Raw genomic sequence first — 23,723 nt, 5'->3', positions numbered from 1 at the left:
TTGATTAGTTGCCTTGGCAGGGAGGTGACTTTCCTCTCTAATTAAAAAAATATATATATTATATAGGCATTTGATCTAGATCTTTTTGTTTCTGTTTGTCCCTTTTTAGTATAAATTACAAAAATACTTGATCCTTTTCTTGAAGAGTTTGCAGGCAGTAATGAGTCCAAACTAAGCAATGTCCAGCTGGCTACAAAGGGGTGGGGGAGGGTCAAAGGACTTATGGGAGCTTTCCCAAAGGAGATATATACCAAAGAGGGTATTATTTTTCTGAAGAGCTGAACTTGGCAGGACATCAGCCATCTTTAGGCCAGGGTGGCCTAGTTGATTCTGTTTTGGCTATCTATCATTAACAGTGGTAAGCCTCAACTGTTCACCACTAACCTCCAAACCAATAAAAAGGATGGAGCCATGTTTAGAGGTTAACACTGACTCCTGCCTTTGGTATCAGTACTTTTGCCTAGTGGGCCCTGGTGTAGGCAGGGGAGGTGGCAGGCCAGGACCACAGGGGATAGCCTGGCTCCCTCAGGAGTCAGATCATCTGATCTGGACCAGTCAACAATCTTCTTTCATCTGGACCACTCAAATAGTGAAGGCTCCCACTACAGGTAATAGAGTCTCCTTTCTCCAGTGGGCAGAGTGCAATATAACACATGCAGTGCCCTCAGATGGGGGAGACTGGCAGACTAAGATGAGCAACTGAACAAATGGCAGTGTTTGGCTCTGATGAGGGTATACTCAGCAATGTCAAAGGGACAAGTAATTTTTCTGTTATTATTTTTTCATTGATATTCATTAATATGAATTGAGAGTCACAGCTTGGTAGAGAGTTAAAAAGAAGAATCCTGAAACACAGAAAGGGAAGTCCTGGGGTTTGGGTGCTTGGATGCTTCCTAGGGTATACAGTGCTCTGGTTGCTGCATCACCACTATCTATTGTTTGCGGATCATGCCCTTGATAGCTGACTCCCGGTTGACATAGGTGGCCCAATAGACTAGGTTAAAAATGGCAAAGAGCACAGGAAAGATGATGCGGGAAATTTTGTCAACCTTGCTGACACTGTTGTAGGTCTTGGTCTCAGTTGGGATGTCCTGCACGTAGGTGGTCTTGGGTGAAGCAATAATTGTCGGGGTTGAGGAGGCACTGGGAGCAGCGCCCTTGGAGATGGTGGAGAACTCAGTGTCCTTCGCCAGGTTGATGGGATAGGTGGTTCCCACGATGTTGAAGGTGGTGCTGGTTTTCTTTGTTGGGGCTGCTGGTGTTTTCTTCTAGGAGTCAGAAAAAGTAGGGAGAAGGGAGGATAAAACAAAAGCTAATTAATTCATTACACAGAGCACCTTCAGAGGCTGTAGGGAGAAGGAGGCATGAGGGAAGTTAAGAAACAGGGGCCAGGAAGCCAATAGCACTGAATAACCAGGTTTGTATCTAAGGATAATTGAAGATGAGTTTGAAAACAGAAAACTTGCATCATCCTGGTTTACTAGTTATGTGGCTTTGGCCAAGTCACTTCTCTTTGAATTTTAGTCTCCTCATCTGTAAAATGAAAATCAAAATATTTGGCAGGGTTGTTGAGAGGATCAGTTGAAAGAATGATGCTAAGAATCACTGGAAAACCGTGAAATATTGGTCATATGTAGAGTATTATATAATCATGGGATTTGATCCTCACAGTAACCCTAACAAGTAGATATGTGAGATTACTCCCATTTGACAGATGATAAAACTCAGCCTCAAACTGAGTAGCAGAGCCCACACTAGCCACCAGGGCTCCTGACTTTAATCCAGGGTTGTACTGTGCTTTCTATAGGTGAGAGGCACTTTTTGGTTACCCGAGAAATAACTCCAAAAGGCTTCAACCATCAAGTGGCACATCCCCTGTGAGGAAGAGAGCTATATGAGTCTGAAAGTCATTTCATCTTAAAGACACAACAAATATTATGGCATGTTTACATGCATCATTACAACAATATCTCACCCTTCATGCACTTTAAATGTGTTCAGCAAGCTAGGGAGCACACCAGAGTTTCTGCTCTCACATGGATATAGGCAGGAGCCAGGACCTCCTCAGGGAGCTATGCGAATGTTTCCCTCTGACCCAGTAAAGGCAGGAATAGCCAGAGGCTTGCTATGACACTGCCTTTTGTAATTTTTTCAGAATTAAAAAAAAAAAAAAAACAGTGGGAAACAAACATGCACATATGTGCCCATTTGTTCCCAATTATATGATTTGTGTACACATGTACCCTTCATGTAGAAAAGAGAAAACAGAGCTCAGGTCTAGGTCAGAAGAGATGAGGCTGATGAAGGGGAAGCCAAAGGTAGTGACACTGCATAGTCTAGAGCATTCGCTGACTCCCTCTGTGCTCTGGCCTTTTCTTCATTCCATCCCTTTTTGTTTCTAGAGAAAAGTGAAGATAGAGGAGCTTCAGAAATGCCCAGTATTTGATGAGAAGTGACAACTACTTGCATTGCCTTAATTTCACATGCCTTACATTGTTCCCTGTCTCAATGTTATTTTGCTTCCCAGCATCTGTATTTTACTTTACCCCTCTCCTTCCTACTGGTTTCTTTCCAGGGTTTTTCTACTCATAGTCTCTCTTACTGTAATCTCTTTTCTTTACATCAGAGTTCCCAACATTTTGATGCTTTTTTCCCCATTTAGACCATACTGCTGTTTACCTTCCTGATCCTAAAGTAACTTTGCAAATATTTACCGAATACCTACTGGGCCAAAAACTATGCTAGGCATTTAGGGATATGTGGGAAGGTTAAAAGATGAGTCCATATCAGTCCCTGTTTTCCAGGAGTTTACAGTCCAGTGGGGAAGAGAGATGTAGGAACACATGAGTGCCATATAATGTGATCAGTGTTCTAACAGATATGAGCAAACTATGATGGGAATTCATTAAAGTGAGGGGCAAAATATCTACAGGTATTGGAAAAGGTGGCTCAGAGAAGGTAATGAGGCTTGTGAACTGGATTACAGAAGATAAGCAGGAACTCGTCACTTGAAGATGCGGCACAGACCAAGGGCACTGCTTGTTTGAGGGATGACAAGAAGCCTGCTGTAGCTGGATCACAGTGTACATGGCAAAGGCCTTCTATTGCCATGCCCTCCTGCTCTGACTGCCCATCCTGACTTTAGGGTTTTCAGTGAGAGTGGGGGAGTGTAGCAAATGAGAGAGTGTTGGTTTAAGTAAATGAACAGTCTCACTAATAGGACTTTTATAAAGCAATACAGTTCTTTTTCTTTTCTTTGTTCCCCATTGCTACAAGTGGAACGAGCCCAGAACTTGAAGCCATCTAAGAGCTTTGTAAATTCCTTAAATACTACACGGGACTCATTTATAATTAGCAACTTCATTGTGCAAATAGAGGCCTGCTGCTAAATGCCTCTGCTTTTAAATAAAAGAGCACTTAGTTTGCCTGCTTACTTATTAATTGCTTAGTAATCTCTTTTTTGTGGGTAGAAAAAAACAGGAAAACAGGAAAGAGAAAAACCCAATATCCTGACTTTGCTTGAAGCTTTCACATTATTTCATTTAGTCATCATACAAGCTGGTTATAACCAAGTCTCTGAAACAATCATTCCCAACAGCAAACACTTTCTTTAGCTCCCTAAGGACTTTGTGTTCTATAGGTGAGGAGAAGCAGCAGTTGATTTAATCTTGGATTTTTAAAGGAATAAAGGAAAATTACCTTCTAATTTCCTTTGCCCTTTCCAACATGGCACATTTTAATCAGCCATTCTGATTTTTACCTAAATTGTCAAAGAAGGAAATCAAAGCAAAAGTTGTAGTGTCCAGAAGACAGAGTAATGGTTACTATTTTTCCATTTCTGTATCTAGTTTTTAATACTTCCCTATGCTCTGGAATTTGATAGATACAAACTAGACTGACTTAATTTTAACCAAGTTGTGATTTTATTCCTTCCTTCCTAGCCAAGTGCCTGGCTTAGGCATGTGATAGATGTTTACTGAATGACCCCCCCATTGAAGATCCTTAATGTGATTTTCAGTTTGTATTTCCTTAGTCTTGACCTCTCCTGTACAGAGAACATATCTCTATAGTTCAGCTGGTAGTAATTCCCACACCACCAAACTGAAATTGATTCCTCCAAATTCCCCCAAGCAGTGTTACTCCCAGGATTCCTTTTCTTTTAGAAAGCTACCTCATGTGAGTTTGACGATGAGGCAATGAAAACTTTTCTGACCAATGCATGTTCAACTGAAGAGTTTTCCTCAGATGGCACTCCTGTCTATCGTTATAGAAATGCTAACTATAGGATTGGAGCGCTGAATGTATTTGATACCCAGCCAGGATCTCAGAGTATATAAAGATATAGTCCGGTGCCTCTGTATCCACCCCCTAACAGATATCCAACTTTCCTGAACCCTAGTTTTCATAAGTGGGGAAAAGTAATACCGTATATGCTATGAGGGATGCAAAGACAGATCAGAAAAGTAACAAAAAGAGTTCAAGACCAGATGGCTTCATGAGTGAATTCTACCAAACATTTATTTTTAAAAATTTTTAATGTTTTATTTATTTCTGAGAGAGAGAGAGAGAGAGAGAGAGAGAGAGAGAGACAGTGTGAGCAGGGGAGGGTCAGAGAGAGAGGGAGACACAGAGTCAGAAATAGGCTCCAGGCTCCGAGCTGGAAGTCAGCACACAGCCCGATGCAGGGCTTGGACCCACGAACCATGAGATCACGACTTGAGCCGAAATCAGATGCTTAGCCAACTGAGCCACCTAGGCATCCCTCTATCAAACATTTAAAGAAGGGTTAGGACTCATCTTTTTCAAATTATTTTTAAAAATTGAAGAGGGAACAGTTCTAAACTCATTTTATGAGGACAGCATCACCCTGCTACCACAACCAAAGACCACACACACACACACACACATTACAGCCCAAGATCCCTGATGAATGTACATGCCAAAATCCTCAACAAAATATTAGCAAACCACATTCAACAATATGTTAATTAAAAGGATTATATACCATAATCAAGTAGGATTCATTCCAGTGATGCAAAGATGGTTTAAAATCCACAAATAGTATCCAAAATCTATAAGGAACTCACCAAACTCCACACCCAGAAAACAAATAATCCAGTGAAGAAATGGGCAGAAGACATGAACAGGACATCCAGATGGCCAACAGACACATAATGGTGCTGAGCATCCCTCATCATCAGGAAAATGCAGATCAAAACCACGCTGATATACGACCTAACACAGGTCAGAGTGGCTAAAGTCAACAAATCAAGAGACTATAGATGCTGGCGAGGATGTGGAGAAATGGGCACCCTCCTACACTGTTGTTGGGAATGTAAACTGCTGCAGCCCCTCTGGAAAACAGTGTGGAGGTTCCTCAAAATATTAAAAATAGAACTCCTCTATGACCCAGCAATAGCGCTGCTAGGATACAGTAGTGCTGATGCATAGGGGGCATATGTACCCCAATGTTCATAGCAGTACTTTCAACAATAGCCAAATCATGGAAAGAGCCTAAATGTCCATCAACTGACAAATGGATCAAGAAGATGTGGTTTACATATACAATGGAATACTACATGGCAATGAGAAAGAATGAAATCTGGCCACATGTAGCAACATGGATGGAACTCAAGGGTGTTATGCTGAGCAAAATAAATCAGGCAGAGAAGGACAGATACCATATGTTTGCACTTACAAGTGGAACAGGAGAAACTTAACAGAGGACCATGGGGGAGGAGAAGGAGAGAAAATAGTTGGGGAGAGGAAGGGAGGCAAACCGTGAGAGACTCTTGAATACTGAGAACAAACTGAAGGCTGATGGGAGTGGGGGAGGGGGAAGAGGGATGATGGGCATGGAGGAGGGCACTTGTTGGGATGAGCACTGGGTGTTATATGTAAACCAACTTGACAATAAACTATTTAAGAAAAAAAACTATAAAAATAAAATCGACAAATCAGTGAACATGATACACTACAAAAACAAAACAAAGGATAAAAATCATATTATATCATCTCAATAGGTGCAGAAAAATCATTTGACAACATTCAACATCCATTTATGATAAAAACTCAACAACATGAGTATAGAAGTGTACCTCAATATAATAAAGACTATATATGACAAGCCCACAGCCAACATACTCAAAGGTGAAAATCTGAAATCTTTTTCTCTAAGATCAGGAAGAAGACAAGGATGTCCACTCTCATCATTTTTATTCAACATAGTATTACAGGTCCTAGGCACAACATAAAAGAAATAAAATGCATCCAATTATAAAAGAAGTAAAACTGTCATAATTTGCAGATGACATACTATATATAAAAAACTCTAAATACTCCACTAAAAAAACACTATAACTAATAAATTTTGTAAAGTTGCAGGATACAAAATTAACATACAGAAATCAGTTGCATTTCTATCCTGGGATAATGAACTAACAGAAAGAGAAATTAAGAAAACAATTTCATTCACAGTTGCATAAAAACAATGAAATAACTAGGAGTAAATTTAACCAAGCAAGGGAGGTCTGTGACATTTATTAAAGAAATTGAAGACAACACAAACAAATGGAAAAACATACTGTGCCCATGGATTGGGAGAATTAACATTTTTAAAATGTCCATACTACCCCAAAACAATCTACAGGTTCAATGCAATCTCCATCAAAATATCAATGGCATTTTTCACAGAACTATAACAACATAAAATTTGTATGGAACCACCAAAAGACCCTGAATAGGTAAGCAATGTTGAGAAGGTGGAACAGAGCTGGAGGTATCATGCTCCCTGATTTCAAACTATGCTACGAAGCTATAGTAATCAAAATGGTATGGTACTGGCATGAAAAGAGACACATAGGTTAATAGAATAAAATATGGGGTTCAGAAATAGACCTATGAATATATAGTCAGTCAATGACCAAAGGTTGTAAGAATATATAATGGGGGAAAGGCACTCTATTCAATAAATGGTGATGGGAAAACCAGACTGCTACATGCAAAAGAACAAACTGGACCACTATCTCATACAATACACAAAAATAAACTAAAAATGCATTAAAGAACTGAGTGGAAGACCTGAAGACATAAAACTTCTAGAAGAAAACATAGGCATAAAGCTGTTTGTCATTAGGCTTAGCAATATTTTTTTGGACAAATCTCTTCAGGGAAGGGCAACAAAAGCTAAAATAAACAAATGAGATTATATCAAACTAAAAAGCTTCTGCACAGCAAAGAAGACCATCGAAAAAATGAAAAGACTACATATTAAATGGGAGAAGATATTTGCAAATCATACATCCACTAAGTGGTTATTATCCAAAATATATAAAGAAGTTATACAACTTAATATAAAAACTCAACCTGATTAAAAATTGGCAGAAGAGGGGTGCCTGGGTGGCTCAGTCGGTTAAGTGTCCGACTTCGGCTCAGGTCATGATCTCACGGTTTGTGGGTTCGAGCCTCGCATCGGGCTCTGTGCTGACAGCTAGCTCACAGCCTGGAGCCTGCTTCAGATTCTGTGTCTCCCTCTCTGTCTGACCCTCCCCTGCTCACGCTGTCTCTCTCTCTCAGAAATAAACATAAAAAAAAATTGGCAGAAGACTTGAAAACATACAGATGGTCAATAGACCTATGAGAAGATGTTCACCATCACCAATCATCAGGGAAATGAAAACCAAAACTACAATGAGAGATCACCTTATATTACTCAGATTGGTTATTATAAAAAATACAAAAAAGTAATGTGTTGGTGAGAATATGGTGAGAAGGGAAGCTGCATACAGTGTTGGTAGGAATGTAAATGGATGCAAAACTATGGAAAACAGTATGGAGGTTGCTGAAAAAATTAGAAATGCCATATAATCCAGTAATCCGACTATTGGGTATTTACCTAAAGAAAATGAAAACACTAATTTGATGGGATAGATAGAACCCCTATGTTTATTACAGCGTTATTTACAATAGGTAAGATATGGAAGAAGCCTAAGTTTCCATCAATAGATGGATAAAGAAAAAATGACATACATATTCAATGGAAAATTACTCACCCATAATAATTAAATCTTGTCATGTGCCACAACATGGATGGACCTAGAGGGTATTATGTTTAGTGAAATAACTCAGAAAAACAACTCAGAGAAAAACAAACACCATATGATTTCACTTATATGTGGAATCTGAGAAAACAAAACAGAAACAGATTCATAGATACAGGAAACTGTCGGTTACCAGAGAGGAGGGTAAAGTTTGGGAGAGGAAGTAAAATAGGTGAAAATGATTAAGAGGTACCAACTTCCAGTTATGAAATAAATAAATCATGGTTATGTAATGTATAGCATAGGGAATACAATCAATAATATCATAATAACTTTTTATGGTGACCGTAACTACACTTATGAAGATCGTTTTGTAATATATAAAATATATTAAGTCTGCTATGGTATACACTTGAAGCTAATATGATATTGTATTAAGATAATATGTAAGATATTGAAACTAATAAGATATTATCAGTTATACTTCAATAAAAAAAAAGGCAAAAAAATCCTAAACAAAACAAAAAATCCCCATCAACCCAATTTTTAAAATGGCAAAAGAGTTGAATAGACATTTCTCTAAAGATATATAAATGGCCAACAAGGACATGAAAGGATGTTTAACAGCACTACTCATTAGGGAAATCCAAGTGAAAACCACAATGAGATACCACCTCACAGCCATTAGAGGTCTACTATCAACAACAACCACAATAAAACAGAAAATACCAAGTGTTGAGAATGATGTGGAAAAAATGGAGTCCTTGTACACTGTAGGAAATATAAAATGGTGCAGCCACAATGGAAAATGGTATGTTGATTCCTCAAAAAGTGAAAAATAGAATTAAAGTATGACCCAGCAATTCCACTTATGGAAAGCAAGGTTTCAAAGAGATATTTGTACACCAATGTTCATAGCAGCATAATTCCCAATAGCTAAAAGGTGGAAGTAACTGAAGCATCTATAGAGAAAAGAATGGATAAACATAATGTGATCTAGCCACACAATGGAATATTATTCAGCCTTAAAAGGAAGGATATTCTGACACATGCTATGACATGAATGAATGTTAAGGACATTATGCTAAGTGAAATAAGCCAGTCATAAATGACAAATATTATATGATTCCACTTAAATAAGGTACTTAGTCATGTTTATGGAGGCGGAAAGTAGAATTATGGTTGCTAGAGAAAGGGTGGAGGTGAGAATGGAGATACATTGTTTAATGGGTAGAGTTTCAATTTTTCAAAATGAAAAAAGTTATGGGGTATAAGCTTCTTGAGGAAAGTGGCCATCTTTTGCTATTCACTGCTGTGCCCTCAACACCTAGCACAGAACCTATCATGCAGTAGACAATCAATAAATACTTAACAAGTAGAATAAATAACCTCTGTAATTTCTCAAAACCCATTACTCTGCTTTCATTGCTTTCTTATCCAGACTTGGCCAGATGGTTTATTACTGCACTTACTCCCCAGAACCATCAACCTCCTTAGTCACTTCAATCCAACTCTTCTACTTCTTTCTGAAAAAACAATTCAATAGTCAATAATGGATTGATGGCATTTGTGAGCTAATATTCTTGATTTCTTCTAGTCCTTCAATCTGTGCTTACAATAGTCCTCTGTGTCCATAATCAATTCTGTTTTATATTTCCTATAAAATGTATTTTAAATCTTGACAACTCTTATACCTTCTCCACGAAGGATGTAAAAACCATTATATGAAATTTCCCTTAACTCACCATGTACCTTTCTCCCCACCAAAACAGTATTAGGTAGTAGGGCAGGGGTAGATAAGTATGATAAATGCTAGTCAGAGAAAATCTAAGAAGGTGAGCAGAGAGCTGAATAAAATGAGAAAGCTAGCCATGAAAAGATATGAACAACAAAACTTTCAAAGAGAGAGGATAGTAGTGACAAAGCACTTGGCACTGGAAGGAGCGTGACTTTTAGAAATATCATAAAGGAGATCACTTTGACCTAAATGGAGTAAATATTTTTTTTAAATTTAGGGGCACCTGGGTGGCTCAATCAGTTAAGTGTCCAACTTTGGCTCAAGTCATGATCTCACAGTTTGTGGGTTCAAGCCCTGCATCCGGCTCTGTGCTGACAGCTCAGAGCCTGGAGTCTGCTCTGGATTCTGTGTCTCCCTCTCTCTATGCCCCTCCTCCACTTGTACTCTGTCTCTCAAAAATAAGTAAAGATTTTAAAAAATTAAAATTAAGAAAATAATGGTAAGAGGTAGCATCATAGATCTGGGGACCAGATCCTATAAAGCTTTGAAAATCATAGTAAGGATTATGGATTTTGATCTAAGTGTGTTGGGAAGCCATTAAAATATTTTGAGCAAAATTTTTTCTAATTTACAATTTTAAATGGTCATTCTGACTGTTGGGTAGAGAGTAGATGGTTAACAGAGGAATAAAATTAAAAGACCAATCCAGTGAGGCTAATGACAGATAAGGAGACTTGCATGCAAAAGAAAATATTAAGGAAAAAAGTGAAAAATAGGAAATCCTGCTATATGAGAATCTAAGTGAACATCTAGAGCTTCAGATGAGACATCTTTAGTATAAAAGAGTGGAAGATTAGTGGTATGAAAGCAATATCAGAATTGGGGTGATGTGAACTATACTTCTAGAAAATAGGATGGGATTAACAGCTTCTGCCAAGCAAAAAAGACAATAGAAGGGAAGTCTGAGTTGAGAAATGGGTGTCAGTTAAGACAGGAGTTAGATGGAGAGGTCATTCAGTAAAAGATCTGGTAATACAAGACTAGTTTATATTCCAGTGAAAAGGAATTCCTGAGAGGTGAGGGAAAGCTTTTGAGGGGTGGGAGGATAAGTCTAGAAAAAAAGCACATACAGTACAAAGATAAGAAGTGAGGAGATGATAAATAAACACACAAGAAACCACAATTAGGGCACTGACCAGGGGTGACATGTAGGCAAGCCCTGTAGAACATATGATCTCATATGTTTATAAGGTTTATCATGAGGCTTTGATATCTGGTGACCATTCCAAACATACTAATACTGTTGGGTGACTTAATTAACTCTTATGGTCTTCCTGGAAAAACAAAACACTTCAATAAGTATACAGGCAATCAGAATGATTCATTTCCATAGCCCTCATCTAGTAATGGAAGAAACAGTAACGGTGCTTTGCAGGTGGGACAATGTAGAGCTCATTTGATAGAACTGGCCACAGGTTCAATTCTAGTTTATGATGTCAGATGTGTCATCCAAGTGAAAAACAAAGACTGAACTTGGAATGGTTGCAAATAATGTAAATTAGTTTTAAGAATCCTATATACAAAATGAGCATGGAGGAGACAATAATGTTGGAAAGATGATGATGAATAAAAATGGAGATAGCCACATGTAGTGAGCATTGAAGCACAAAGCAGTTTGCATAAAAAGGAATAGGTATAGGTATTGATCTGGAAGCAGCAAGGAAGGAATTCCATTTGAAATGGCAGCTGAGGAAGCAGTTTCCTCAAGAAACAGCCAGTTAAAGTAAAAAGAAAAAATGGAGAGAGTATTTTGGTTTCCTCTCTTCTATGACAGTAAGCACTTGGTCCTGTATCAGGGCCCTGTATGTATGTATGTATGTATGTGTGTGTGTATATATATACACTTTACTTTCCTCCTTATACCATCAGCTTCTGAATACTGGTGCTATGCTATCCCACATATATTCCAGAAATGATTGTTGTTTGTTTTTCTTTCAATTGACTCACCAGTAAGAGAATACTGTTGTTGTCAGAAAATTTATGCCCTACCACAGAAAAGAGTGAGAGAATTTACCAGTTTATGAGTACAACTTAACCCGTGGTGAATATTATTCTATGAGTACAACTTAACCCACAGTGAATATTATTCACCCCACAGAGAAAATACCAAGGCGTTACTCTGTGGCTGTATTTACAGGAATGCCCCATGGATTTAAAAGCCATTAATAAGGGGCACCTAGGTGGCTCAGTCAATTAAGTGTCCAGCTTCAGCGCAGGTCATGATCTCATGGTTTGTGGGTTTAAGCCCCACGTTAGGCTCTGTGCTGACAGTTCAGCACCTGGAGTCTGCTTCAGATTCTGTGTCTGTCTCTCCACCCCTCCCCAGTTCTCTCTCTCTCTCTGTCTCTATCTCTCTCCCTCTCAAAAGGAAATAAAACATTACAAAAAATTTTTTAAGCCATTAATAATAATAAACTAAACTTTTCCAAGATGTGAATGGAAGTTGAGTAATATTTCTAATGTAAAATATTATTCTAGAGCATTAAATATTCTTATTTAAAAATAATAAGATAAGAATTACTGTATTTCCAAAATGTAGATAAGAATTTATGAATATTTTAAAACCAGTTCTAAGAATAATAATCTTTTTAAAGGTATAAGCTTATTTCTTCACTTTATTTGCTTTTATTTTTAACTTCCAAGAGTTTGATCAAAGTAATACGCATAGTTTTTTTTTAAAAAGAACTTAAAGGCTTATCATGAAAACCAGAAAACCCTTACCTCAAGCAAGTCTTAATTATTTTTAATTCTCTTAACTGATATTTCTAAATTTCTTTTTTTTTTAATATTTTATTTATTTCTAGGAGAGAGAGAGAGAGACAGCGTGAGTAGGGGAGGGTCAGAGAGAGAGAGGGAGTCACAGACTGAAACNTGCTCTGTCTAGGACTTCCAATATTATCTTTTTTTAAAAAAAATGTTTTTTATTTATTTCTAGGAGAGAGAGAGAGACAGCGTGAGCAGGGGAGGATCAGAGAGAGAGAGGGAGTGACAGACTCTGAAACAGGCTCCAGGCTAGCAGTCAGCACAGAGCCCGATGCGGGGCTCGAACCCACGAACCGCGAGATCATGACCTAAGCGAAAGTCGGACGCTTAACCGACTAAGCCACCCAGGCGCCCCAATATTTCTAAATTTCTAAATAATATGCTTATACTGCTATTAGTTTCATACACAACCAATCTTTTCATGATAGCGGTTTACTTCATGCAATACTTCCTGCATCCTCTCATACAAATAAAACAATATTTTTAGTTCAATTAATAATCAGTGGTAACATCATTATAAATTACTATGTAAATGCATCTAGCATCCTTCCCAAAACTGGACTAATTCCTCTCCAGGTTTGCTTCTTGCTGCCTCATAGCTTTCATTTTAGGACTTCTGTTCACTTACCTCCTTGGTTGGATTCTCTTTTTCCTGGATCCAGAAAAGTATTCTGTTGGATACTTTCTTTTATGTTCTACTGTTTTATTTTGTTTTGCTTTGGTTTTGTTTTTGGTTTTGGTTTGAGAGAGGGAAAGAAAGAGACGGCATGCAAGAGCAGGGGAGGGGCAGACAGAGAGGGTGGCAGGTGGGGGGAGAGGGAGAGAGAGAAAGGGAGAATTTCAAGCAGGCTCCATGTCCAGCATGGAGTGAAACAAACACAGGGCTAAATCTCACAACTGTGAGGTCATGACCTGAGCCAAAATCAAGAGTTGGATGCTTAACCAACTGAGCCAACCAGGCACCCCTCTTTTGTTTTAATAGAAATATCCTCCTGTATCTTCCTAAGATGGAGTGTATGGGAAGTGACATTTGTGAGATCTCAGAGGTCTGAAAATGGCTACTGTACCTCTCCATTTAACTGATACTTTGGCTAGGCATAGGATTCTAGGCTGAAAGTCATTTGTCAGATTAATGAAATTCACTACTCTCTGCCTTCCACCAGTATACTTGAGAATTCTGCTGACATTCTGTTAACCATTTCTTTGCAAAAAACATTCTTCCTAGAATCTTTTTAGACTATCACTTTATCTCTGGTTTTCTGAAATTTCATGATGATGTGTCTCTATGTGGGCCTATGAAGTTACTTTTAATCTGGAGGCTTATGTATTTCCATTTGTAAAAATGTCTTGGATTAGTTCTTTGTTAGTTTCCTTTATTCCCTTTTCTTTGTTCACTCACACTTCTGAGTGTGAGTTCTCAGCTGAGAACACACTCAGCTGAGTGTGCAGCTTCTGAGTTGGAATGGACTTCCTGGATATGTCCTTAGGTCTCTTACCTTTTCTTTTATATTCTCATATTTTTTTTCCATTTTACCCTACTTGTAGGGAGATTTTCCTCAGTTTATTTTCCCATCTCTCTATTGAAATTTTTATTTTGGTACTTAGTTTTAATTTTAAGAGCTCTTCCTTATTCTCTATGTCCTTTAATATTAGCATCCCATTGTTTTATGTATATGTTTACAAGTATAAAAGTTGGAATTTTTAAAAATTATCCCTGTTCCCTCCAAGGTGAGTTTTTTAAAAATATTTGCTCTTCTCTTTCACATTGCAAATATCACTTAGCTTTTTTTTTTTTTTTTTTTTTTTTTTTTTTTTTTTTTTTTTTTTTTTTTTTTTTTTTTTTTTTTTTTTTGAGAGAAAGGGAGAATGAGTGAGAGGGGCAGAGAGGGAGGGAGATAGAGAATCCCAAGAAGGCTCCACATTGTCAGCACAGAGCCTGACACAAGGCCTGAACTCACAAACTGTGAGATCATAACCTGAGCTGAAATCAAGAGTCAGACACTTAACCAACTGAGCCACTCACGTCCCGTTTTTTTTTTTCTTTTAAATGTTTATTTTTGAGAGAGAGAGAAAGAAAGAGTATTAACGGGGGAAGGGCAGGAAGAGGAGGGGTCACAGAGGATCCAAAGTGGGCTCTGTGCTGACAGCAGACAGCCTGATGTAGGGCTCAAACTCACAAACTCCAAGGTCATGACCTGAGCCAAAGGTGGGTGCTTAACCAACTGAGTCACCTTGGTGCCTCAGCAAACATCACTTTGGTAATCCTTGGTATGCCAATATTATTTGGCAACATAAAAGATGCCTGTATCCTCAGTGTATCTGAGCTGAACTTGTTGACTGGTTGATGACTTAAGGAGATCAGTAGGAAGCAAGTAATTTTTTATGGAGTACTTCAAAATGTCAGTATGTAAAGGTGTTTATTCTGGAGACATTCAACTTCTTTAGAAACTTCTGCAGTTTTTTCCTGGAAAGTATACATTTGGTTGCAAACATTTCACATCTTGGGCAGGCTCTTAGGTCTTGGCTACTCTGTACACAGACTTATAACAAATCTCCATAGTTTCTTTATTCTCTGCTATACCAAGCACCTCAAACACTGAGCTTCTCTAGGGTTATATCTTACTGCAGCTTGATAGATTCATTCTTATTCTCTCTTTCCACCTTCATTCTTTTTAAAAAATATATTAAAATCTTTTGTCTGACTAACATTCCTTCTCCAGTTCTCCTGGTAAGTATTTATAAATATTTTATTTCTTTAATTTCATTTTAGTGGGATTGTAAAAGGAAGCAGTGATAAACACATGCAGTTGATCCTTAGAAATCCAGAGTTTATCTGTTTTTCAGAATGCAATTATAAAGTAGTCATTTGTCTTCATTTGTAAGTGAAGTTTTGTTTCCACCTATTCCTTCTTTTCCTTTCCTTTATAATCTTTCCCCTCCCATTTTATATTATCCCTGATCATTGTACAAATCAGAAATAAAATTTTAAATCATGTATATTATTTTTAAATCCATTCTAGCTTTATGATGCAAATAAAGTTTAATATGTCTCTCTAAAGGAGGAAAAAACTAAACAGATATAATTAGATTCCAGTATTTTTATTTTCAATGCACTTCATTTTTCCTGTGGGTCAGTGGTTTTCACTGTTAGTTCCCTCACAATTGTAGCAATGTAGACAAAGTATAGCACCCCACATTAGAGATCCATTTTGATGTGTCCCATAGGATTTTTCCCCCAAATCTCATAATCACTTTCTTTTAGTTAACTTAAATAGATTGACCACGGAGAGGGACTAAGGAAAGACTTCATCACCATATTTGCAGAAGAGTTTTAGAAGATTCTCGTTGTTCTTTTTTCATTTTCAGCACTCCTTGGAATTGGAGAAATGGCCATCATTTTTGACATCCACAGTCTCTTACTAATCTATTCTAGTTCTCTCTCTGCCTTGAAAACAACCCTGCACCTCTTCCTGGCCATTAAAAAAAAAGCCTACCACATTTTTTCACAAGACATATATGACAGCCTTTCAGATATCTGAAATTAGCAATCATCATCCGCTTGAGCTATATACTATGTTTTCATTATAGAAACCAAACTGGAAGAGTAACTTTAAACATGGCCCAACCAGTATAGAAGAAAAAGGGCTTATTATCTCATTTGTTCTGGGTAATTCTTAACTCAGACTCAAATCAAATTTGGCTCTTTGATAGTTACACCACATAGAAGATTTACATTAAATTCGCTTTTTCCCTATATCCCCATCATCCTATTTATAATGTCCTACTCACTTTTTCAGTCTCTTCCCAAAATGATACTTTCACACATAGCAGGGCTAGTAAAGAATTCCCCTAAGGCAACTTCAAGTATTAATTGAAAACTAACTAATATGGAACTAATGCAAAATATGTTGTGAAAAGGGGGGAGGGGAAATGACCAATAAAGGATTGTGGAACAACATACAAAGCAAACATAAAACACATAAAAATAAGTCTACAAAGATGAAAATATTAATGTAAGGAAAAGCAATACTATCACAAAAATCAAGGTGAGTAGACACTGGTAAAAATGGTCAGAGACATGGAAAACAGGAAAATGAGCAAAGTGAAATGGAAAATAAGCTAGATGTTATTAGAGAAAAATAATAGATAAGGACGACAAAGAGAGCTCTATGATACATATATATAATTTGTGCTTCTAGGAAGAGAACAGAACAAAGATATGTTTTAGGAAAATTTGAGGAGAGTTTCATAAAGACTATGAATCTATAGGTTTCTTCTCAAAAAAAAAAAAAAAGAAATGGAAAATATTCATTCTATGAGGGCAATATTACCCTGATTCCAAAACCAGACTCCACTAAAAAAGAGAACTACAGGCCAATATCCCAGATGAACGCAGATGCAAAAGTCCTCAACAAAATACTAGCAAATCTAGTACATTAAAAGAATCATTCACCACAATCAAGTGGGATTTATTCCTGGCCTGCAAATGTTGTTCAATATTTGCAAATCAATCAGTGTGATACACCACATTAATAAAAGAAAGGATAAGAAACACATGATCCTTTCAATAGATGCAGAAAAAGCATTTGACAAAGTACAACACCCATTCATGATAGAAACCCTCAACAAAGTAGGGATAGAGGGAACATACCTGGACATAGCAAAAGACATATATGAAAAACCCACAGCTAATTTCATCCTCAGTGGGGAAAAACTGAGAGCTTTTCCTCTGTTTCTTCAGGAACAAGATAGGGATGTTCACTCTCACCACTGTTATTCAATATAGTACTGGAAGTACTAGCCTCAGCAATCAGAAAAATATAATAAAAGGCATACAAATCAGCAAGGAAGAAGTGAAACTTTAACTACTTGCAGATAGCATAGAATATCTATATAGATATCTATATCTATATAGAATATCCAAACGATTCCACCAAAAAAATTGCTAGAACTGATACACAAATTCAGTAAAGTCATAGGATACAAAATCAACATACAGAAATCTGTTGCATTTGCATATACCATTAATGAAGCAGCAGAAAAAAAAATTGAGGAATCAATCTCATTTAAAATTGCATCAAACACCATAAGATACCTAGGAATAAAACTAACCAAAGAGGTAAAAGATCTATACTCTGAGAAGTGTAAAACACTGATGAAAGAAATTGAAGATGACACAAAGAAAGGGAAAAACATTCCATGCTCATGGATTGGTCAAAATATCCATACTACCCAAAGCAATCTACACATTCCATGCCATTCCTATGAAAATATCACCAGCATTTTTCACAGAGCTTGAACAAACAATCCTAAAATCTGTATGGAACCACAAAAGACCATGAATAACCAAAGAAATCTTGAAGAAGAAAAGCAAAGCTGGAAGCATCACAATTCTGGATTTCAAGTTATATTACAAAGCTATAGGGATCAAGACAGTATGGTACTGGCACAAAAACAGACACATACGTCACTGGAATGGAATAGAAAACCCAGACATGAACCCGGAACTATATGGTTAGCTAATCTTTGACAAAACAGGAAATAATATCCAATAGAAAAAAGTCTCTTCAACAAATGATGTTGGGAAAACTGGACAGTGACATGCAGAAAAATAAACCTGGACCACTTTCTTACACCATCCACAAAAATAAACTCAAAATGAATGAAAGACTTAAGTGTGAGACAGGAAACTATCAAAATCCTAGAGGAGAGCACAGGTAGTAACCTCTTTGACATCAGCTGTAGCAATTCTTACTAAATATGTCTCCTGAGGCAATGGAGACAAAAGCAAAAATAAACTATTGAGACTTCATCAAAATAAACAGCTTCTGCACAGCGAAGGAAATAACAAAACTAAAAAGCAACCTATGGAATGGAAGAAGATATTTTCAAATGACATATCTTATAATGGGTTGGTATGCAAAATCTATAAGGAACTTATCAAACTTAACTTCCCCAAAGCAAATAATCTAGCTAAAAATTGAGAGAAAACATGAATAGACATTTTTCCAAAGAAGACGAATAGATGGTCAACAGACACATGAAAAGATGCTCAACATCACTCATCATCAGGGAAATACAAATCAAAACTACAATGAGATATCACCTCAAAGCAGTCAGAATGGCTAAAATTAACATCACACGAAACAACAGATGTTGGTAAGGATGCAGTGGAGACAAAGGAACCCTCTTACACTGTTGGTGGGAATGCGAACTGGTGCAGCTGCTCTAGAAAACAGTATGGAGGTTCCTCAAAAAATTAAAACTACCCTATGATCCAGCAACTGCACTACTGGGTATTTATGCAAAGTATATAAAAATATTGATTTGAAGGGATACATGCATTCTGATGTTTATAGCAGCATTATCAACAATAGCAAAATTATGGAAAAAAATGTCCATCAACTGATGAATGGATAAAGATGTGGTGTATGTATATTACACACACACACACACACACACACACACACACACAAATATTAGCCATAAAAAAGAACAAAGTCTTGCCATTTGCAGTGACGTAGATGGAGCTAGAGAGTATTATGCTAAGTGAAATAAGTCAGAGAAAGACAAATATGATTTAAATCATGTGGAAATTAAGAAACAAATATGATGACCATGGTGGAGAGAAAGGGATGAAACCCAAGAAACAGACTCTTAACTGTAGAGAACAAACTGATCATTACTAGAGGGGAAGTGGGCAGGGTGTGAGTTAAATGGTTGATGGGTATTAAGGAGGGCACTTGTGACGAGCACTGGGTGTTGTATGTAAGTGATGAATCACTAAATTCTATACCTGAAACTTATACTGTATGTTAACTAACTGGAATTTAAATAAAACCCTGGGGAAAAAACCACAGTGCTGTCCTAGGAAAACATCATACAGATACATCAAGATATATCCTCATAAAGTAATTGGAATTTTTAAATAAAAGATACATTTGTACATACTTCTAGGCCATAACATTAAGTCCTCTATTATGTAAGAGATTCTCAGGCTGGTTTTAAATTTCTTCCTAACAACATGCAGTTCTATAATTGAGCATAGCAATCAATGTCTATATGGACATCAGAGAGAGAATGTGACCCATGAATTGTACAACATCCCAATTACAATTCAAGTATAAACACATTTAACAGATAATTTTAAACATGCAAGATAGTAGGAAATATGGTTCCCATGGGCCCTTCTTAAAAAAAAAACTTCTAGAAGATAGCTTTGAGGTAAGTAAGCAATGAATGGAAAAATGGATAAAAGGACTATTTTGAGAAGATGGTCCATTTAAATGTGGAACTATGACTAATTGACTATAGGAATTACGACTTCATAAAAAAAGCAGGTAAATGCTATAAACCTTGACAATGAAGAAATAGCATTGTAACAAACAATAGTTGAGAAATAATAGAGACTGACAGAGAAGGTCAGAGGTAAAATAAGTATACTAATTTCCTTATGGCTTGAAGTGTGTGAGGGGTCAATAGACCCTGTTCATAGATGACAAACCAAGTATTAGATGGATAAATATATTTCAAGGATACAAAGGCAACAACTAGACTAAGTATAATAATAAAACCAGCCAAAACTTCCTATGATAGAGTTGATATAGTTATTAGAAATATGCTTATTTCTTCATAATTTATAGCAAGGAGTTAATAAATTTTATCTAAATAGTGAAAACCTATTCTAAAATTTTGCCAACTCACCAGTCTGTATTCTATGAAATATATCTTTTCCTCCAGTTTGAAAAATCTTCATTATCTTTTCTCTTCTCCATGATTCTTCATATTACTGGAATGGTTCTGGGACCACATCTACCAGTTCTTTTTAGCATCTTTGGATAGTCTTCATCTAGATCTAGAGATCTGAACTCTTTTAAAGCAGCCAAGGACAATAATCTTGATTTCATGGTATTTGTGTTTTATTCATACCAACCCTAGTTGGTTTATTGTTTTTTTTCTTTTTACCTCTTTCCCATTGCTCCACCAATCCAACTAACATTTATTCAGCTTTTGTTACGAATCAGGTGCTATGCAAGAATGTTGGCTAGTTAGAAATATGATGCAGACAAGACCCTGCCCTCAAGATATTCAGTCTAGTGAGGAGGCAGATAAACAACTCTAATATAAATACAGGATTTAAATGGTAGAAACACCCTTCCCCTACCACAAGAAAAGCTAAAACTATCTGGATGATTCTTGAAAGATTCTATGGAGAAAATAGCATTTCATCTGGGTCTTGAAGAATGAGTAGATCTTCATAGGAAAAGAACATGCTAGGTAGAATGTAAAAAAAAAAAAAAGCAAAGACACAGAAGGAATAATGATCACTTTAGTTTGACTGTAATGGGAATATACTGAAAAGTGAGGAGCATAGTTGGCCCCGGAGATTGTGCCCTTTTTTGGGTGGCTTTATAAATACAGTGTATTCCCCTTGAGTCTAGTAGTAGTATCATACTTATGGTTAGTCCCTTGTCACAAGACATCAACACTCCATGACCTACTCTCTTTCCTTTGTCCCCAGCAAACACTCCTCATTGCCAAGAAACACTCCAGTTGAGAATTGGATTGATGACCCCAGTGAATAGCACACAGCCTTGGCCAGTTCCCACAGGCTGCAGGCTGCCCACTCCTGGTTCCAATACAGTTCTCTCAGGGAGTGCTTCCCAGCTCCCACCTTTGCTGTATCTCACCTTCATCTCCAGTGCCTCTGGCACCTTCTTGCCTTCCCAAGCCCAGCTCCGCTTGGTGAAGTAGTTAACAGTGGCAAATTCAATCAGCGCAGAAAATACAAAGGCATAACAGACGGCTATGAACCAATCCATGGCCGTCGCATATGCCACTTTAGGTAAGGAGTTTCTGGCACTGATACTCAAGGTGGTCATGGTGAGAACAGTGGTGACACCTGCGGAGAGAGAAAATGAGAATCAGTTGCCACTGGAAGACATTTAGAGCATATGTGATGAGGTTACCAACTTCCTACTTACAAGGAGGAGCTACAACCCACTCAAAATGGCCCTCTTAAAGTAAAATACAGAGAATGTCAATGTGGGATGGTTCTACCTATTAACTACCACATCCTAGTTATCACAGGAATAGGAAGCTCCAGTAAAGCACCTTTCAAAGTTGTCCTGTAGTGGCACCTGGGTGGCTCAGTCGGTTAAGTATCTGACTTCAGCTCACGTCATGATCTCATGGATCATGAGTTTGAGCCCTGCATTGGGCTCTGTACTGACAGCTCAGAGCCTGGAGCATGCTTCAGATTCTGTGTCTCCCTCTCTTTCTCTGCCCCTTCCCTACTCATAGTCTGTCTCTACTTCAAAAATAAACATTAAAAAAATAAAAGTTGTCCAGTAGTCTCTGCTTAAACATTTCTATTGAAAAACAGGTAACCTATTTCATTGTAACAGCACTTTTTAATTAGGAAACCCTAACTTCATAAGAAAATCTTCTTTAATTAGAAAACCTTCAGTGTGAGCTGAAACCTGCCTTCCTCTAACTCCTAGCCCACTGATCTTAGAGTTCTTTCTCTGGCAACACAGGAAAGAAAAGCCTGCTTCCTCCTCTCTAGGACAGGCCTTTAGGGAGTTGGAGATGGTGGCCATGATTCATCATGAATCTGTTACTCTCTAGAATGAACACAGCCTCTTTCTTCTCTTGTTTCTCCTCCTTCCCCATTCTGGTAGTTTTCTTTTGAACACCCCAGAGCTAAGCTCAACAGTCAGAATTTTCACTTCCCTTACTGTGGACACTATTCTCCTAATACTGTAATAAACCACTGTAGAAAATGGTTCTTTAACTGAATCAAAGTCTTTGTCCTATTGAACTTTGTGGACAACCAAGGTTATTCCAATATCTCTATACCCTAGAATTTTGACAAGACAGTTGTTATACCCAAAATTATCCAGGCTTGAGGACAGGGGAGTAGTCAGACCCTCTTTCTGAGTATTGACATGCTCAGCAGGATAGGAAATGTAAGTCTGAGTCAAGTAGGGCATAGAAAGAAGTCCTACTCTCGTGAGAGATACTATATAGAAAAGCAAGCAGATAAGGCCTATTAACTCTACCCAGAGAGTCAGCCAGGTGTGCTGCAGCCTCTTTGGCCTTCTTTCACATCTTGCTCCCTCAAATATCTTACTTATGCATCTGCTATACAAATGAAAATCCAGACTGGAAAAGACTTAGTACAGTTTCAACAGAGAGATCCTAAAGAAGCACCTTTCTACAAACCAGGTAGAAAGCAAGGCTGATTGGCAAAACCAAATTTTAAGCCCTATCAGGAATCAGCCACATAGCCAGTATCTATTAACAAACTATCTGAATATGTTGCCGGTAAGTTCTGGGACTGAAACTAAGGCTTAGTAATTCTCTGACTATACTGGGCAAAAAGTGATTCATGGGAGAAGCAAGCTACCTTACTTATGGTTATTAGTAAATGCAGTTGTCTACCCTGGCACAGTCATAGCAGTGTGCCTATGCACGGATTGAGAGAAATATACTGCAACATGAGTGTTTCTGTCCCACATCTCAGTAGAAATTTTTAGAGTTCTAGCCTCTAAAGCTTCACTAGAATAGTCATCTTGTGAAGAAATCTTAGCTAAGCAGCTGGTAGAATGCTCAGTTACATTTTATGAATGAACAATGAGGCTTGGCATTTTAAGAGATCCAGACTTACCACCCAGTGCTTCTCTTTCAAGACTCTTCTAGAAAGTATTTTGTGACTGCTCCATCTCACTTCCTTGAGCACTTCTAAAAATCTAGAACACTTCTTTGATAACACATGTCTGTCTGTACTACCAAAGAAGGAATTGCTTGAGAATAGGGATCATGAGTAATCTGTCTCTATCCCCTCAGCCCTGAATATAATACCTGGCACAGAGTAAGCCCCTAGTACATGTGTGATGAGTGAAACTTCTCTACTCTCCCTGGCCCCAGATAACTACTTCTCTGCTTTCCTTCAGTATGGTTAGATTTTTTCCCTTAGAGTTTCATACATATCATACAGTATGTACTCATGTGTGTTTGACTTTCCTCACTTGGCATAGTTTTCTTTAAATTCATTCATGTTGTTGCATCTATCTTTAGTTCATTTCTGTTCATTTCAGAGTAGCATTCTATGCACTAAT

General features: G+C 37.5%; 1 protein-coding gene across 1 annotated transcript in view; it reads right to left on the bottom strand.

Annotated features, from left to right (window-relative positions):
- Positions 1-261: 261 nt before the first annotated feature.
- Positions 262-23,723, bottom strand: part of GABRA3 (gamma-aminobutyric acid type A receptor subunit alpha3) — a 338,456-nt gene continuing 314,994 nt past the window's right edge. The window contains exons 9-10 of the mRNA XM_039220703.1: positions 21,291-21,502; positions 262-1,268 (exon numbers count right to left, since the gene is read on the bottom strand). Coding sequence (XP_039076634.1) covers positions 933-1,268; positions 21,291-21,502 — 548 coding nt within the window. The 3' untranslated portion in view covers positions 262-932. The remainder of the gene's footprint in view (positions 1,269-21,290; positions 21,503-23,723) is intronic.

Source organism: Hyaena hyaena, unplaced genomic scaffold (genome assembly GCF_003009895.1).
Source record: "Hyaena hyaena isolate Hyena2069 unplaced genomic scaffold, ASM300989v1 scaffold_917, whole genome shotgun sequence".
Lineage (NCBI taxonomy): Eukaryota > Metazoa > Chordata > Mammalia > Carnivora > Hyaenidae > Hyaena > Hyaena hyaena.
This window is presented reverse-complemented; position numbering and strand designations above follow the sequence as displayed.